At 44.5% G+C, this 19,411-nt stretch overlaps 1 protein-coding gene and 1 non-coding gene across 8 annotated transcripts in view; one reads left to right on the top strand and one right to left on the bottom strand.

Annotated features, from left to right (window-relative positions):
* Nucleotides 1-3,136: 3,136 nt before the first annotated feature.
* The window catches only part of LOC126531652 (sodium-coupled monocarboxylate transporter 1-like), a 37,019-nt gene continuing 20,744 nt past the window's right edge, over nucleotides 3,137-19,411 (top strand). For 2 of the 7 annotated variants that reach the window (XR_008612745.2, XR_008612746.2), the window contains exons 1-8: nucleotides 3,144-3,437; nucleotides 9,843-10,034; nucleotides 10,611-10,679; nucleotides 10,761-10,812; nucleotides 12,177-12,244; nucleotides 16,216-16,296; nucleotides 17,695-17,768; nucleotides 18,237-18,377. Coding sequence is in view for 5 of the 7 variants with exons in the window: in XM_055071341.2 (XP_054927316.1) it covers nucleotides 3,291-3,437; nucleotides 9,843-10,034; nucleotides 10,611-10,679; nucleotides 10,761-10,812; nucleotides 12,177-12,244; nucleotides 16,216-16,296; nucleotides 17,695-17,768; nucleotides 18,237-18,377 (824 nt within the window). In the remaining 2 variants the exon portion in view is untranslated. Of the gene's footprint in view, nucleotides 3,438-9,842; nucleotides 10,035-10,610; nucleotides 10,680-10,760; nucleotides 10,813-12,176; nucleotides 12,245-16,215; nucleotides 16,297-17,694; nucleotides 17,769-18,236; nucleotides 18,378-19,411 lie in introns of all 7 variants that reach the window. The other 5 variants (XM_055071341.2, XM_055071340.2, XM_055071338.2 and 2 more) reach the window with 5 other exon arrangements.
* On the bottom strand, nucleotides 5,303-5,376 carry TRNAP-AGG (transfer RNA proline (anticodon AGG)). The gene has a single exon. It is a non-coding gene; the product is annotated as a tRNA-Pro (tRNA).

A 19,411-nucleotide genomic window follows, 5' to 3' on the forward strand; every position in this document is an offset into this window, starting at 1 on the left:
CTGACGGGGTTGCTTAGCACGTTTGATTGCTTTTTTTAATGTGTTTAACAATTACGCCTGCTGCACGCCAATCCCTTTGACATGTTTTAATACCTGGCGATCTCGTCTCGACACTTTGAAGGCGCTGTTTTATCAGTAATGTCGTCCTTGACGATCTGGTGCGCTCGTTTTAGTACGCTAACGCCAACTGACATGGTATTATCAGCAGCCCCTATGCGGTTGCAGCGTTCGGTTGTGCCTCTTAAAAACGCATGCAAATCAGTGAGCGAGAAGACGGAGTCGTCCAGGGGACCCAGGTTGTTTTCAACATGCCTACATAGGAGCAAAACCAATTAACAAAAAGCAGCAGTATACAGTGCTTCTGGGTAGGGAAGCACCACGACAATGCGATACACCAGTTTAAAGCAATCGTATGGCAATTTGCTCAGGTAGCCAACCACAATACCGATCGATGTCAGCCAGCGCCGAACAGAGTTTTGTACGCTCCGCCATTGAAGACCGCGCTGGGGGTCCAAGCAAATGCGTCATTGAGGGGCCGTCCTGTGAAGTGGCGTCACCACAGTTAGTTCCGTGAACGGTGGGCGGCCTAGCAACCACCGAGATGCAGCGGTGTCAGTGAGAGAGGGGCAGTGCCCATCCAAACTTAGAAGGCTGTAGGTCAAAAGTATGGAATACAGGCCGCCGAGATGAGTAGGCAGAAGCTGGACATAAAAAAGGAGATTCGATGAACGCAATGTCCGATAGGTCACAACAAATGATATTTTTCGCAAAATGCCTAAAGCGTCGTCATGAACGGAAACGTGCAGCGAATGGAGCTATATACGCACAGTGATGGACAGAACTAAACAGCGTTCATGTTCCCCAAAACAAAGGGTAATACCAAAAGAAAACCGATATATCCTACGTTTGCGCTGAAATGTGGACGCAGCTCTTCTCAAGACGCCATCAGATGGATTGGCCCTCAATGCCCTGTACCAGTGGTGCAATAAAAGTCAACAAAATCACATCAATTGTCCATAGTGCAGCAGCATAAATGGCGTACAGAGACGCGAAGTGCTTAAGCAAGCCACGTGTTAAAATTTCAAACACGTGACTGGCTTAAAAACATCCGAGATCGTTATCTTGCCGATAGCGTAGGTCTCGCTTGCATTTACCTTTTTTTTCTGATCTGCGTTTAACGCGTACGTTTTTTGTTTGTTTATTTCAATTGTGGTCAATATATTTCTTGACTTCAAGAAATAAAGAAATAGGTGCACTATATTTTTTTACTTTTTTTGGTGTGTCTTTTTCATGTTTCGCGATGTAATATTTATGATTCCGCGAATATTTCAATTGTCTAAGCTAAAGTGACTGGACGCTTCATCGCGACGTTTGTATAGAAGTTTCAGAGCATATAGGGCCAAATTGAAAGATATCAAGTGTACTGGTCTGTCGCTGCCCGCACTTGTGAAATATTTTCCGGGGCACAACTGCAGTGAATCGATTTGTTTTGTAAAAGGTCTACGAACGAGCGTAACGAGCAACACTTGTTAGGCGCCGAATACAGGATGAAGTGGTAAAGTAGCTCATGAATGCGAAAGATGGTAATACCGTGAGGATATGTTTATTTAGTATGGAGTGACTTATTTCATACTTTATTAGGGTCCTAGATCAACACCATAGATTTGGTGTGATCGTTGATTGCATCAACCATTCCTGATATTTCGCATTGCCAAATGTCTTTTATGGCTTCGTCATTCACAAGCAAGCAAATGCTGCTTGTCAAGGCAAGAAAGCGTACTAAGGTGGCCCACACATTGTTGCTCTTGTTACCACTCTGTGCCCGATGGTCTGCGCCCTACACTACATAGTCACTGCAGCAGTACTTGCCTCCATTATAGCTTTTGAAAGCATTTAAAATTTTGAGCACAATTCCAACATTTCGGTTTCAAACGCAAGTATTCTATTTGTGATTTTCTATTTGGCACTTTCAAATACTTAGTCAGATTAAATAGTCTATGCAAACGTCTCACCGATGCCAACCTATGCTTGTGGTCCACCTGCTTCTGCAAGTGGTTGCTGTAAGCCACTGCCGCTTAAAAGTACTTCGGTATTTCAGCAACTCAAATTGTCCACAAGGTGAAAACTATGTGCTGTGGAAACGTTTCCGCACAGATCAAATACTCATTGAGCGTAATTGTGCAGAACGCTTTAGTGCATAATACGAATGAATGAATGAATGAATGAATGAATGAATGAATGAATGAATGAATGAATGAATGAATGAATGAATGTAACGCCGGCCTAAAAACTAACAATGCGCATCCGACTTTGCTCCTTTGTCGGAGTTTAAACGTGGATCACGCTTGTATCTGCCAATGCAAGACATGTACGTGAGCATTTATAAATCTCGCTGCTCTTACGGGCACTTTCAGGCACAACTAGGGAGCTAGGCTAGAACACATTTATGAGTACGCAGTCAACGCTGGTGCAAAAAGTTACTACAAAGATCTTCATTCCAATGTTAACGAAATGCGTTATGTCCCTAGGAGTAGTGGCCGCTTCTTAGTGCTCAGTCTGGCTGCCGCATGTGTCTAAGATCTCGCGTATATACCAGGGAATTACGAAAACACCCTAATAAACACATCTGATGGCAGTGCCTTGCGCCCAACGCTTTCAAGCACACGGTACTTTCTAAACTGCCACCGAACAAGCTTCCCGGCAGCTGGGAGGAGTCGAAAAAGTACGGTGCCCACTCCTCGTACAGCACGTCGATGCTGGATCGGGAGGTGTCAGCGGAGAAAAGTGGCCGTCTCTGGTGTCTGAGTTTATATGAAACTAATAAATGTTACGTTCTTTTCCTGCTTGTCTTCCAACGCACTGCACGGCTTGATTTCAGGAACTGCCCAAAATTGGGTCGAATATTGGGCATGCCCTTAGTGTAACAAAAGGAATGTCGCCCGGGTTTGCAGGGATCACTGCTTGGAACACGCGCGTGTTATTCCGAAGCGAGACTTCCATTAAAGAAGAGAGAAACGTGGTCGTCTCGCGCTGAATCAGAGAACGGTAGACGGAAGGAGGAAGCGCAAATTACTAACTCATGAACGTGCAAGAACTATGTTTACGCTGACCGCTCTGCTAAAAAAGCAGTCGCTCGCTTTTGTTCTTCGCAAAGCACGCAGCCGCGGTGCAACCTTGGACCGCCGGATGCGCGGGCGGCAGCTGAACACCGGTCTGTCAACGTGTGGGGACACGAAAGCGCACCGGTTGAGGCCGACGTCGAGTTCCACGTTTCTCGCAGCATTGCCGTAATGGCGCTCCGGTACTTCCACGCGGCCGACTACTTTGTGCTGGTGGTTGTGCTGGGCATCTCGTCGTTCATAGGCGTGTACTTCGCCTGGAAAGACCGCCGCAGCACCAACAAAAAGGATTTCTTCGGGGGAAGTAAGCAGCTACAGGTGAGAAAAAAAAAAGAAAGGAAAAGTTCGCGAAATGTTGCCGCTCCGCGAGTAAGCAGCATTCACGAGGGCGCCCGTTGTCTCTGTGTTACCCGTTTTACAGTGAACACCCGCTATGGACTTTAAAATGGTAGTTAGCCGGATGTGTTCGCACGACGTTATAACATTGTGAACAGCACGAGAAAGGGACTATAGGTTAGCGAAAAGAGATGAGACGGGCGCTAGTTATTTCTGTTATTTATTTTGCAACACTTCAGACCACTAGGTGGCCCAATCTGGAAGGGTCGTACGAAATCCGGAGTAACAAGGAAGACAACCAAGAAAATTTTGAAAAAAAGAAAGTGTAACAAAGCTGAGCAATACAAGTAGAAATAAGCAATCCTTAAAGTAACACTCCGTTTCGCAAACAAAACAATTTCCGCCAAATATACGTGAATGCAGCGTGTTTGCTCTGGAACAGTCCTAGAAAACAAACTATATTTAAATGTATTCGTCTTAGCCAAAATTGGAACCAGCTATGTTTCGCGAATGTGCCTGGTTTTCCTTGTGTTGTGAGGCCTAACACATTTTGGTAAGCCTAAGGTAATATTCCCTGCAAGACATTTGAATAAAAATGACAATAGCAACATTCTTAGGCGCAATTCCAACTAATTCATATTGTGTTGGCGTATTAATATAGACGGTGAGTCAGCTCTTCCTTATTTATTTAAAATGAACCATGCCGCCTTTCTTAGAACGCACTTTAGCTCTCTGATACCTTTTTTATTGATGGGGTCCTTGAGAATAGCGGCATGTGGAGATTTGCCCTAATACAAGACTTGTAGGCTAATTGATTGGCGGCAGAAGGTGCCGATCTTAGTTTTCTCTTAAGCAACCACAACTTACATATTGCTGAAGGACATATAGCAGATATACGCGAGCACCAGGTGTGATTTGTTGCTGAAACAAAGCACCGAGGTATTTGAATCACGCCACTTCCATTATCCCGCGCTTATTATCAGAATGTGTTATCAGAATGTGTTATAAGAATGTATCAAATAGCACCTTGGGTTATTTTTCCTTGTTGCTTACACCAACACACATTTAGTCGTATCCAGTTCTATGTCCCAAGGAGTGCACGACTGATCAATTGCCTGTAAATTTTGTTGTAAAATCATGTTTTCATTAAAAGCGTAAATAAAAAAACACAATCATCTGCAAATACTCTAATGCACTCAGCACCTTGATTTACATCTACCAGGCCATTTATATAAATTATCAAAAGTAGTGGCTCCAATACACTTTCTTGGAGCACATTATAATAAACATTTAACAAAGAAGAAGGGGGATTCGAAATTTTTACAAATTGTCTTTATGTCTGAGTTAGGCATTCATTCCTTTGTCTATAGGACACATAAATCCTATGCATTCTAATTTTTGCAGTAACTTGTCATGCGGCACCTTCTCAAACGCCTTCGATAAGTACAAAACCAGCACATGAAGCTGACCTGCAACGTCGAGAGCGCATTCGAATTCGTTTAATGTTTGATACCATCTGCGTAACTGTTCATATATGTTTTCTGAAACCTTGATATTATGGGTGGCAAAATTTTTCGCGTGTTTGAGAATTCAAGAATGTGTTATGAAATGGCGCGTTATAGCAGTTTGCAGCATGTGCTTGTGATAGACACGGCTGAATTTATTGACTAATCAATGAAAAACCGATTGCCAGATCAATTATGGCAAATCAGTTTTGCGGAAGCCCGGAAAGTGGAGGAAAGTACCTGAAAGGTAAAATTAACATCCGCCAAATTTGTAGCACGAAGCTACGAAGGAAACCCGTACAAGATTCTCAGAAAGAAAGCCTAGCAGTTGAAGAGAAATTCGTCCTGGTCCAGGACTCGAACCCGGGACCAACGCCTTCCTGGGGCGGTTGCTCTACCGCCTGAGCTAACCAGGAGGCGACCCGATTGCAAAGGAAGGGCGAATTAATTATATGTGCAGTTATGCTCAAAAAATCAGTTATTTGCTTTGACCATAAAGGGCCGCTCTCATTGGGAAAAAAAAGTTGGGGCCACAACTATTTAACTGCAAAAACGCCAATAACGCACAGTTAGAGTCCTGAAAGAAGTTTTAGAAGTGACGAGAATAGCAGATATTTACCAGAGCGCAGTAACTACGTTCTGTGGTTATACGTGGCATTTTAATCTTTCTGCGAAGTGCCCTTGATTTTTACGTCATCACAAACTGTTGTGTAAGGTTGTATAATATTGTATGATGGACTCTGCTCCCTTGAACTACGAGTCAATTACAAGTAACTGCTCTATATTCTGAAATGACACTTCTTGCGGTGCAAATGATATGTTGTGACGTACCGCATGCCAATTTGAACTCGATGGGGACTCTGCGTTAGCGCTTGCGAACCCATATTTACCTTATATGTTGATAGCGTCTCTTTTCTTGTGTCCGTTTTAGCGGGCCAAGTATGTTACGTACTGTCACTGCCTTTTTCTTTCTCGTTTGTTTCTCTTGGCAAAAAGGAGTAACGAGCATCAACCATGATGTCACCCTCTCCTGCACGCACATTTAAAAATAATAATAATAATATAGAAAAACAGGTAACTGTAGCCATAGGTTTTCTGAAACCTTGCTGTTATTGGTAACAAAATTTTCCACTTGCTTAAGAATTCGAGAGTGTACGAGAGTCACTCAAATGAAAACTGACTGTGTCATCGCGATCTGGAGTCAACATTTAGTTTTAATGTGTCTAAGTTCATTATTTTTTATATATGTCTGCGTGAAAAGGAGTAGCCGGCGCCAATTAAAGGCGACATCTCCCAAATACCATGTAATAAAAAAAAACTAAAATGTTTCTTTAATTCTATATTGCACACAGATGGCACAAAGATATATCACTTTTGAAAATAATCTTTCTAACGCTCAACACATGTTTTCCAGCAGTTACAAAGTGCCTGTATTTCCGTGGAAAAGAATTCGTTTGGGAGTGTGCACACCCATACTCATGCACCCCGTGGCGCTCACTCTTCATCAGAACGAAACTTGTTGCCGCCTAGGGCTTCTTTCAGTGGTCGGAACACATGGAAGTCACTCAGGTCAAAATCTGGTGAGTACGATTGATACGGAAGACACTCAGACTTCAGGTCTGTTATTATCGTAACTGTTAAGCTTTGGAGTTTTACGTACCAGAACCACGACATGATTATTAAACACACCGTAGTAGAGGATTCTGGATAAGTTTTGACCACGTGGGGTTCTTTAGCGTGCACCAAATAGACGGCACGGGGGCTTTTTGGCATTTCGCCCCCATCAAAATGCGGCCGGCGTGGACGGGATTTGATTCTGCGCCCTCGGGCTTATCGACGCAACGCCATAGCCACTACGCTACCACATTGGTATGTTTCAGCTATTGCACGGGCTGTATCAGGGCCGTATATTGTCATGTTGCAACCGAAAACCTGCAGAAAGCAATCTACAGCGTTTTGATTTGACTGCCGGTCCAAAATGAATATTTAGGAGGTCAGAGTATGATTCACTAGTGATAGTGGTCCCTCGCGACGTGTAGTGTTCCAAGATGGCGCCTTTTTCGTCCCAAAAGGGGATCAGCATAACCTTTCCTGCTGGTTGTTGTGGTGGGAGTTTCTTTGGTTTGGGTGATGATGGATTACGCCATTGCTTATCCGCTTTCTTCGTTTCTTGTCGGTGGTAGTTAACCAAGGTTCCGTCCCCGGTGACGATTCTTGCAAGCAAGGTATCCCCTCCGTGGTCAAAGCGCTGCAGAAGTTGTTCATACGCATCAACACGTAGCTGTTTCAATTCAGGAGTTAGCAGCTAGGGCATCCATCTTGCAGACACATTGTGAAATCCGAGGACATCATGCATAGTGTGGTATGCTGAACCCTGATTGATGCTTACACTTTCTGCAATGTTATCCAACGTCATTCGGCGATTTCCAATCACGATGGCTTCAACGGCTGCAATGTTTTTTGGAGTCACAACAGGATGTGCCTAACCCGGACGAGGTGCACTGGTCACGGACGTTACACCGTTTGCGAATTTGTAACCGTAGACTTGCCGCTGGGACGCACGTGCATCACCATACTGGACCTTCGATGCGCAATGAATTTTGATAGGCTTCAACCTTCACTATACCAAAATTGAATCTCAGAACGCTGTGCCTCCCCGGTGCAAGTTGCTAGTGGGGCGAATATTTTTACACTGTTGCTGCGCCGGTGTATCTGCACCTTCGCGATGCCACCACCTAGTGAACATTCGGGGCACTGTTAGGAACATGTGCGCCAACGTTACAGCTATGCTACTGGCACCATCTCCTTTTATTTTGTTACATATTTGCGGCTTTTCATTTGACTGTTATATGAAAAAATGACGTGTATTAGCAGTTAGCAGCATGTGCTTGTGAGGGATATTGGTCTGTATTTATTGAACGATAAGTGATACGCCTTTTTTGTGAGTGAAAGCAATCCTCATACTGCGCCAGTCGTCTGGAATTGCACCTGAGCTCATGGAGAACTTCGAAAAATCTGTCAGTAACAGTGCTCTCTGTTCAGCGTACACCTTCAAGAAGTAATTCGGAATGCCCATCGGATCCGGCCCGTTTTTTTTTTCAGTAATGTTAAGCAGCCTAGACACAACACCTAACACCTTCTTCAGTTACCGTTGGCAGTGCCCCTGTCATGTGTTCCCTGAATATTAGTCTTATTTTCACGCTGTTCGTAATATTGTATCTGTTATGGCTTGTTTGCATTGGGACACAGCGTCTACAGCGGCGCGCCATGTTTCGCCACCGAATCGCCGTGTATTTCACATTCTTCACCCTTTGCGCCGCCGGATGCTGCCGCCAGCTCTCGAAATACCGCAAGAACAAAGAGAGCACGCAATTTTTTTCACTGTCGCTAGCTGCCCAGTATACACTGTGGTTACCCTAACACTGCCTGCTCACTTTTCGTTTAGTTTTGTACGCACGCGTGAAGTTGCGCGCTTTTGTTTTTCGCTTCGGTTTGTTCTTTGCAACAGCATATTTGTGCTTGGCATGCCACTTGTGAAGAATCGAGTGACTTCTCACAGCTTTTGTTAACAGCTCTGCTGTCGCGGTAGTTGACACGACCTTTTGAAAAAATTCCAAAATGCCGAACTCTAAAACTGTAGGCGCCATTTGCAGAGTACCGCGATGGATGGCTCACTTGCTGGTTCGCGTACTGATTGATATTGTCACCTGGTAGTGACGTATAAAGAACTCAGTATCAATACCCTGGAAGACGAAACTAACTTTTATTGGGCGAACCTGTGTCCACATAAATAGCCTACACTTAAAGAACGGCGACAGTGGCGAACACAGTCGGCGATCGTCAAAATCTAATCTGCGGGTCAAGCGCGTCGGCTTTTATACGTCAGTCGTCGAATGTTCCAGAGTAGTCGCTGGGACCCGCATGCCTGCCACAAAGTTCTACACCATTCGTGTCGGACATACATGCAATCAAACAGCGGATAGAATTATCGATAACGTTCTAGAAACTTCCGATGTATGTAGGCGCATCCTGTGCTGAGCGATAACATTGGTTAGGCGGTGAAACCTGGTCACCCGATAAAGATAAACAAGTACACGTGTCAATATGCGCGAGGGATTCTGGCAGCAGCTGCGGTAAAAATAGGTCTGGAACTAACACTCAAGGAGAGGGCCTTTTCGGCGAGATTCACCACAGCTAAATTGGATTACGCGCGGCTCCGATGCCGTAAGTCACAGAGTAAAAGGTTTAAGCTGCATTCGGCACAAGCTCTATTCGTCGCCATACCACTAACCATCTGCAAAAAAAAGCATTCCTGGCTACCTGCCCTTGCTCTCGACCGGCGCAGTATCACGCTGTGAGTAAGCGACTGCCATGCGACGCCTCCGTTCTCACCGATATAGTGGCAACTATCCTCTAATTTCGATATCGAAGATCATCAACCTTGAAGCGCAGTATTTCCGGCATGCGTGATACATTTATACATATGTGAGGTGATGTGTGGCGACAGCTAAATTTTTAACAGACTTACCACTTGTGTGCTATGTTCGCAGCTACAGCATAACAGTTAGTCAAGGCTTCTGATGAGCAGCTGTTTAACTATGTTCACCTTGCCTCCACTCTCTTGAAACGGTACCATACGTACTCTGGTAATTCGAAATGTTTTCCGCACGATTCGCACCTAAGACAAGTATATTCCACATTCTTTCGGCACCATTTGAACAAGAACAATGTTGTAAACGCCTGGAATTACCCAAACACGTGACTAAAATTCTAGTATGGGTGAAGCGAAAACTGGGAAAAAGCAGAAGAAACAAAGAGACGACGCATTTTTGACAACTGAGACATGCCCTGAACATCATTTTATTTGGTATTGCTTGTGCAGATGTGTCCGGTGGCAATGTCCATGATAGCCAGTTTCATGTCGGCGATCGCCATCTTGGGCATACCGGCAGAAAACTTCCTCAATGGCTCCCAGTTCATGGTCAGCTTCATCAGCATCATCATCGCCAGCGTTCTGGCAGCTCACGTGTTTATGCCCGTGTTCTACGATATGGATATGATCAGTGTGAACCAGGTATGCTGGTTGCTCGAAGACCATTGCACTATGATACACCGACAATAAATTTTGTACATTTTTATTTATTTCATTGACAGTTGCTTGTTTCACTTCCCATATAATACGGCAATGTAGAAATACATATGGCGAAGTGTATTTCTAAGTGCATCTGCACCGATTCCCTTTACTTTTTATAAGCGGTCAAACACGGTTCATCTGCCTGTAATACTGGGAAATCGTCTATTTATTTGCTCCTTATGAATGGCGGTCCCAGGCAGAAGAGTCACCGGTTTTTGAAGACGATAGATCTGCCTACAGCTGACAGCACCACTTTCACCGGTCACATCTACTTACGCGCTTCACTCGACGTCTCTTAATGGCACACGAATTGCTTGTCGCTGCACAGCAGAGAGTATACTCGGCGTCTGCTCGGCGTCTACTCAGCGACGACGTTCGCAACAACGTCATCGTCACGGCACATGGCCCGTATTTAAATTTTCTGATCACTGTTGCGCGCTAATCTCCAGTGCGCGCCGTAATGTGACGTGCCTTGTCTTCCCAAATATTCATTAGTGCTTGCCCTTTCTCTTGCAGTACCTGGAGAAGCGGTTCAATTCTATGGTGATCCGAAAGTTTGCTTCCGCCTTGATTGTGATAGAAATGGTAACGTGCGGATAGATGAAAAAACGCGTAGTGGTCTAAAGCTCGATTCTCACTCTTATAACACACTTCTCTTTATTGCAGTGTTTCTTCATGGGAGTAGTGCTATACGGCCCGTCACTTGCACTTGGCTCGGGTGAGTTCCTTCTCTGTGATAGACATCGATCAATGTGTGCCGCTGCAGTTCGTGGGATTGATAACTGATAGCTTTGGCAGCAATAAAGAACACATCTAATCTCTCCATCGTTAACCATACTATTAGCCAGCGACAGCCTTCACGCAAATACATAGGAGAATAGTTGGAACATCTGCATACAAAGGATTGATTCATCGGCTGCCTGAGCAATTGATTTGATTGTTTTAATTGACCATATCATTTATCATTTATGTCAACTCAGAAAATTTTATAGACATGAAAAACTGGAGGGCGTGGCCTGTCTTTTCGTGTTCATTTTTTTTGCTTGATTCTTTATTTGCCAGCTCCCAAGGTGCTCCGGAAGCACCACGTGTTTTTTCTCGGTGCAGCGATGGCTCACATCGCCCGATTTCAAGTCGCCCACTTCGCATTCGCATAAGCTGAATTGGAAGAAGAACTCATGCAAAGTCAACTCCCTTAAAGTGATGCTTAAATGAGGTCTCAGACTGTGCTTACGCATATTTTTCTTGTTACTTTTTGTTTTCTCGCTTTTGTTGCGAGAACCTTTTGAAAGGTGTTACGCTGACCCTGGAACGTGCAAAGCAACACTGAACAAAACCAATGAATGGCGGTGCGGCATAACCCATCCTTCTATTCAGGGCTGTTTTCTATTCATCTGTGCACAGGCTTAGGATAGATCTCGACGAATAAACGTCTCCCTCCGTGACTCTAACACTTTCATCGTCACCTATGCCAAAACGCGGCTTCTCTCGCTGGCGCCGGAAGAACCCCCGCGGTGTTACTGGACTTCCCGCCCATGTTGGTCGCAGCCTTACATGTGGTCATAGTGGCAACGTAGGCAACATCGTTCAGATTCTAGTAGACATATTTGAACACGTTCGCCTTTTGAACCAACCAGAGAGGCCGTAGCAGCAGCTCTATGAGCGAATCAATTAAAACAATATCGCGAACACATTGTGGAATTATCATCCCTGCTCTCGCTATCACGGGGTTACTAGGGATGACACAAGAACGAAACGCGAAACCAAGCATGGCTAAATTCAGGGCGCGAACTACTGGGACACAAGCTAAGGCACAAGAAAAGACAGGAACGGGCACTACTTGCAACTGCGTGCGGCCTTCTCTTGTGCCTTAGCTTGTGTCCCAGTTGTTCGCGCTCTGAATTTAGCCACGCTTCCATACCAACTCGCCCACATTTCATTTTTGAGCGAAAATGAGGCTAAGAAGGCAAAGAAATCTTGGCTTTAAAACTAGAGACCTTACATCTTTGTGAACCATCATTGAAGGGTAGTGATTGTAACGATAGTACTAATTATCTTCGATGTGCCAACTATTCAATGCAGTGACGGGCCTTCCAGTGTGGCTCTCCATTGTGCTGAACGGAAGTGTTTGTGCCTTTTACACAACACTAGTGAGTACTCCCGCGTTCCTCGCCCTTCAGTTTTCACCTGGGGCATGATTTATCAATCATGCGAGTGTTATACACGTACAATGACGCAACGGGCATATACTGAATTAAAAAGTTTAAATTACTGACACTTAAGTCATGGCATCAAGTGCAATGCTTTTCTTCTTTCCAAGGAAATGGAAGCGTTAGCCCGTCCCTGTATTCGAGGGCGGAATTTACAAAACACTTTGTTCACAAGTACCACTTTTGCTGAAAATATCTCGAACATGCAGATTGACTTCGGTTTTCTATTAAGAACACGTCTATTTTAAGAACGTTTTGTGAAGATCGATATAATGCGAGATTACACCTATAAGTGCGAGAGAGAGGTCATAAGGGATAGGCAGGGAGATTAACCAGGCTGAGCCCTGTAGCCTACCTTATACTGGACAAGGGGGAAAAGGGATTGAAAGAGAAGAAGGAAGAACGGGGTTCACAGTTTCCACTGCTACGCACACAAGCGTTCATCACTGAGTCAGTCATAGGTCGTCATACAGGCTGGCGCATTTCAAAAAACGCAGCAGTGCCTTTGTGGCTTTGCACCTAGCAGACGCACGAATCCACGGGCCTAAGATCTTCTCCTCTGTGAAATAACGGTCGTCTAAGTGCTCCAAGCTGCGCGAAGGGCCCTCCTCTGTCTTCGTATGTAGGTAGGGCAGTCACGCGAGAAATGTATGGTCGTTTCTTCGACACTGCATCCGCTGCAATTGGAATCGACTGTCTGCCATTCCAATTAGCCATGAGTAGACGTTTGTGAAAGAACCTCGTACTCGCAAGCGGTGCAGTAGCGTTTCTTCTCGCCGCGGTTTTAACCATGTAAAAGTTGCACTGTCATATTCGGGTCCATGGCATATAGGCGCCGGTTAGTGAACTCCGGTGTGTTTCATTTCCTTACAGTAATAATATAGGCAAGACCGCTGAGGTCGCGCACTGCATCCGTTCCCGACAATAGTATCGATGTGTTTTCACGTACATCATGCACCTCATGGGCAGCTTTGTCGGCACTTTCATTGCCATTATTATTGCAGTGCCCAGGTAGCCACTGAATTACAATGTCGTGGCCTCCATCCACCGCTAGATGGTAGTGTAATCGTATCTCTGCTACCATTTGTTCATGTGCGCTGTGGCGCAGAGCTGATCAGAGTGATTGCAGGGCTGCCTTTGAATCACAGTTTGTAGCCCAGTGACTTGGTGATAGTTGCTGCACGTATAGCACTGCGCTACGGAGAGTGGAAAGTTCGGATCCTGTCGGTGTTTTGTCGAGGCAGATCTTGAACATCTTGCAGATTGACATCAATGGAATAACTACCGCACCAGTACAGCTGGTTAGAGTCGAAGAGCCATATGTATAAACATGAACTCGGTTGGAATATGAATCATGCAATAGATGTAGAGTGGCTTGATTCAGGGCACAAGTTAGCAAGTCGGAGTTCTTTCGAACTCCTGAAATGGAAAGCCACACTTGCGGCTGCCGGAGACACCACAAAGGACAAGGTTATCTTGCTGCAGGCATGAAATCGGATGGAAGAGAGGATCGGTACGAGACTACAATGCCCGAAAAATTTACATCTGGTCTACTTTCCGAAAGAGAAGCAAGGCGTTCATACTGTAGTCAGGAAAGGTGACGAAGATAAATTCTAAGGGTTTCTGTGACGATATATGTACTGATGGGATGTTCCTTGGCGATCGCAATTGTCGTGGCTGTTGAAGCGCATCGCGGTAGACCAAGAAATGTTCTATGCACTTGAGCTTGTTGCTCTCAAGCCCTCTGCGATTTTTCCTCCGGGTGCTTGACAGCACCTGACTGCTGTAGCGCAAGAAACCCATGAAGAGCGCTTTGTACAGTTAAAACATATAGAACACACCGATGTTCCTCATGCTTTTCCAGCAATGGTTTGAAAAGGTGTCTGATTGAGAGGAGTCGCTTTCTTAGGTAGGATACATGGGGGCTCCAGGAGTAGTCGCGGTTGACAATCATTCCTAAAAATCGATAGGTTCTCTTGTACAAAATAGGTTGGCCATTAATAGGCACCGGGTATCACGTCATCGATTTTAGCGTGAAAGCGATTAATGCGTACTTTTCTGTTGAAATTCTGAGGCCTTGTCTCTCAAGATGAGTAGACGTCATTGCGGCCTTTTGTAACCTTGCGCGAACCTGCGGCCGAGTTAGTCCTGACGTGCAGATGCAGATGTCATATGCGTAAATTGACAAGATGACCGACTGTAGCAGGAATTCTGCCAGCCCAATCAAAGCCAGGCTGAATTAAACCGTGCTCAACACACCACCTTGTGGAACTCCATGGCTGTTGTAGTGGTCGGATGTTTGACCATCATCGGTTACTACAAAGAAGCACCTCTCAGTCAGGTAGCTCCGTATCAACCGAAAACTGAGGCCTCCGATTGCAGCAGCCACGAGCGTGCCAAGAATGGCTTCGTGAGAAACGTTATCATAAGCACCCCTCACATTTGAAAATAGCGTTACAGAGAGGCGTTTGGATGATTTCTGTTGTTGAATCGAAGACACAAGATCAATGACGTTGATGACCGACGAGCGGCCACGTCGAAAAGCTGTCGTCGCGCCTGGATAAACATTGTAGTGTTCAAGAAACCACTCGAGGCGCGTGAGAATCATCCTTTCCGTGAACTTGCCAACACAGCTGGCGAGAGCAATATTACACTTCTATGATATGCAAAGCACCAGCAGAAAAAAACTTCACCCAATAAAAAGATACCTTTTTTTGTGCTAAGCCAGAAGAAGTGGTACAGCATAAAGGTCTAAGCCAGAGCATTGCTCGGTAAAAGGAACAATTTAATTTTATGTTGCAACTTCTGAACCTGAATTTGGAAAGAAATTTCTTTAATTTTAATTATACGTAAAAGCGGATGCCGGTCACTCGTGATGTTGGACACAGTATTAGTGAAGGCGGCTCACCGATGGCAAAGTACATCTACGAACGAGAATTTGTGCATTCAGCTCTCGTGCCTGTATTAAAGAAAAACAGACGTAATTACGCTAAGACTGTTCGTAAGAGCAGGCGGAAGCCAATCGTGATGTTCGATATACTCGTATCATTAGCGAAGGCAGCCGGCCAACGGCAAGCACCTCTTACGAACAAAAAGCTTTGTGAATTCGAGCCCCGGGCCGAATTAAGAAAGCTTTTCGTTCGTAAAAGCTATTTGCCATCGGACAACTACATTCGCTAATGGTTTGTCCTGCATCAGGGATGATGGGAATTTGCTCTTAACAATTAATTTATCGTAAGAGCTTTTTTCTGAATGCCAGCACTATCTCTTTGTGTTTTAAGCTCATATAGGGCAATCTCCCTACCCCTCGATCATTTCCCATTGCGTATTTTCATTTAAGGAGTATAGCACGCGAGTAACAGCACTGGTTGCGCCATCACGTGAAGCTGAGTTCAGCTAAAGTACATTTAGATGAATTTTTCGGCTAGTGTCATGCACTAGAAACAAGAATCTTGTGCTTTTTTTCCATATGGTGAGAACACTCTGGCGGGGAAAGCATGAGTATCATCTTGTGACTGATAACAGAAATAAAATATTTGCCGCTACAACCCTGCTTCTGGCGCCTATTTCTTCGTTGCCATGGTATTCTCGAAACGGCAATACGATACGAACAAGCTATAGCTGCGTTTTGTTTATTCCATGCACACACGACTATTCCTCATACGAACTTGTGCCGGCCACTCACAATGGGGAACAGTTGCATAACATTTTTTCTTTTTGTTATTTGGTGGACTTGCGCTTTATGATAGTAGTGGGTGCTTGAGGGAGTTCCCATTTCTAATGCTGGCACTTTACACACTTTTTATAGCCTGTGCTGAACGTTGATGGCGGAAAATTTTTAGCCTAATACATAGTTCCCTTAAAACATGGTATATACACTAAGAATGTTGCTTGAAACCCCTAATCCGCAGGGAGGCATCAAAGCCGTCGTTTGGACTGACGTCATGCAGATTCTGCTGATGATTTTTGGACTCCTCATTGTCTCCGTCAAGGTACTCCTGTTTCTTTTTGGGTGGGGTGTTATCATATACAGGGTTGAATTTCGATGAGCAGCGCAAGTTGAAAGTAAAACTGTTACGCTCAACAACGAGGTTAACCATGGCTGCTTTAATAAGTATTTAGTCGTCAGAAACGCAAAGATTACGTCACGTTAAAATGTGACAGCGGGTGTTTTGATATATGCGGTATCCTTGCGTGAGACAGAAATCGGATCCCATTGGAGCAATGGGCCTCTAGAATATGGTATATTCCCTGTTCTTGCTCACTTTTGCTTTCTTTCGTGCCAAACCGGCTTGTGTTATCTGGCGTGACATAAATGTAGACTGCACATGATTGTCACGGTCAATCACAAGAGTGACTGTGTTTACTGAGCCGCCGTATCGGTGCCTTAGGTAGACGAGTTTCAGCGCGGGTTTTTGGCCTACTGCTTTCGCATGATTTGTCGCTGCAATCCTGCTTATCGCTTGTTGCGTTATTTGTGCCTCTTTGTGAGATTTACTGTGGCTTTCACGTTTCCAGAAAAGAGTTGCCTATGTCGACTATATTGAAGAGAGCCCATGATTTTCTTTGAGGGTTTTGTGTTATGATGATTTCGTATCGAGAATATTGTTATTCAACATTGCGAACATTCATTAGCGCACCGAGAATGTTTCTCTGAAAAAAGGGGGGAGGCGCAATTGTCGCGAGAAACTACGTTGGTATTAAAAAAGAACTGAATCTACTGGCATAATATATATACATATACTATAGACATAAACGTGTCATGACTCGTGCTCCCTTTAACCTTTACTTTAACTATAGTTTAATATCTTTTCAGATTTATTGTTAAACACCGGTTGGGTATTTAAACACAACATTTATTTAAGGTTAACTCGAAAATGTCAACGAAAGCTTCGGTGGCTACCTTACGCTCCGTTGGATAAGGGGCAAGCTGGGTTGGTTGACTTTTGCAATATGGTGTGAGAGGTTGAAAGAGAGAGAGAGAGAGAGAGAATTACAACTTCCAAAACACCCCCGCCGGGGCACTATTGCTAACATTATCCTAAACTTCCTACCTGCTTTTGGTGCTCATTTAGGAGCTGTCGCAAGCAAAGCGAAATGCAAGCAAAGGTGAATGACAATGGCTTCATGACTTCCTAAATGGTAAATTGGGCTCCTTGCGGAATACGTGCCTTTATACTGTGTGAATAGCACGCCAAACATTGTGCGCGTCGGTCTGCTTCCTCAGTGTTGGCTACCCGTTTTGACGACTAAGCAAAGGGCAACAATACTATGGGAGCTGATTGAACTCTACCTGGAAGTAGACTTCTCAGCGTTCCTACGTTGCTATAGAGGAACAGTGAACTGAACAGCGTTTGTTTTTTTATGTGTGTATGTGTCTGCTGTTACAGGGCTTCATTTTGACTGGTGGGCCTAATGAAGTTTTCAACACTGTCAGAAAACACGGACTACTTGAGTTTTTTGAGTAGGTATAAAATCCGCTTTTTTTTATCGCAAAAGCCTTGCATCCTCAAATGGAGGTGCTGGGTTTACATAACTGGTGTTTGCATGTCAGCATAGCTTGCCAACGGCGTTCTGCACAAACCTAAACATTGCCTGAAGTTAAAGTTGTGAACGCACTGTCTGGTGCATATGCATTAAGTAATATGACATGTTGCGTGAAATGAAAATAAGGACTATCCGATGCATCGAATCTAGTTGTATGTCATTTCACATGCCAGTTCACGGTAGATTCGCTCCACATAGATTCCAAGATGCGCACTGGATCTGTGCAGTTTTGCTATTCATCTCAAGGTTTTATTCTTATGATCTCGAGGTAAATCTTCCTGGTAACTGTAGCTAGCTCGCTGCCTATGAACATACCTACTTAATGCGGAGACATGGCTGCTAGCGCAAGGTAACGATTTGTTCTGCTCTCCTTTGCGACGCCAAGCATGAGCTTGGACTTTCAGAAGACGTTCACCTTCTGGAGCGTCGTGTTTGGGACCGGGATCAATTGGATGACAGGATTCTGCACCAACCAGGTCATGGTCCAACGCTACTGCAGCCTCAGCTCGACTCGCAAGGCACGCACGTAAGTTTGCGCCCTGGCGCATGCATCGTTCGATAGCGTACAGAATTTTGTATCAGCGCAATTTCGTGGGACGTTATGGTTGCCGAGAACGCCACTGCAGTGTAGAACGCCTCAGTTATGAGTCGTAATGACTGCAGCTATTGAATTTGTTCCGCGAAACACTACCGTGTTTCAATGACTAAACATAAGAACTATGAGAGGAAATGTTAATTCATGCTGGACAACCTTTAAGGCAGCGTCAGTCATTGAAAGTGCGCGGCAGCAGACTACCGGTAAGCGAGTTAGCCCATGCCGTTAATGTAAAGTGAATAACACCATCTAAATGTTGATATTGTGTCATTGAGACCGGTCAAGGCTGACTATATATTGACACGATTCCTAATACAAAACCACGACGTTTCACGCATTAGTCCCTTTAATGAATGACGAAGTAAATTTGTGTTCCACGCAGTGTTGCCAAGAAATTGATAAAAAGTCAGCGAATAATTACAATTGATAAGTAGAATGCGAATGTATTTCGCAGTAAGGAGATATACAAGTACGTTTATAGAATAAAAAAATGTGCTGCCGCTATGGTGCGGAAGAGCTACTATTTCCCGCTGCCTGATAGTCTTCCGTCCCATACACCGTTGCGTAAAGTAAATTTAATGTAACTGCAGGCGTCTTTGGAAGCTGCGGTGTTGTGTACGTTAGTATTTTCCTTAGTGTTTAATGGTAATGATCGCTCATGGCATTTCCATTGAATTGAAGTCACGACAAATAATTACGCAGCCGGTGTATGCTACTTTCATGTTACTTCATAATAATCTGTGTCAGTGTTTGTTGGTTTCTGATGATATGGCATAATAATGTAGCATTTTACATGTCTATGTCTCTGACGATCCTGTCTACATCTCGTCAATGTAATTTTTTTTTGTTTATTCCTCATCGATGGTTCCATGATCTCTTGCTGATCTCCGCCTCTGATCAGTTATCGCTCCGATCAGCTTTGAACTCGAAGTCTTCAGCAAGTTATACTTTCTTTACGGTTCTGG

Source organism: Dermacentor andersoni, chromosome 5 (assembly GCF_023375885.2).
Source record: "Dermacentor andersoni chromosome 5, qqDerAnde1_hic_scaffold, whole genome shotgun sequence".
Taxonomy (NCBI): domain Eukaryota; kingdom Metazoa; phylum Arthropoda; class Arachnida; order Ixodida; family Ixodidae; genus Dermacentor; species Dermacentor andersoni.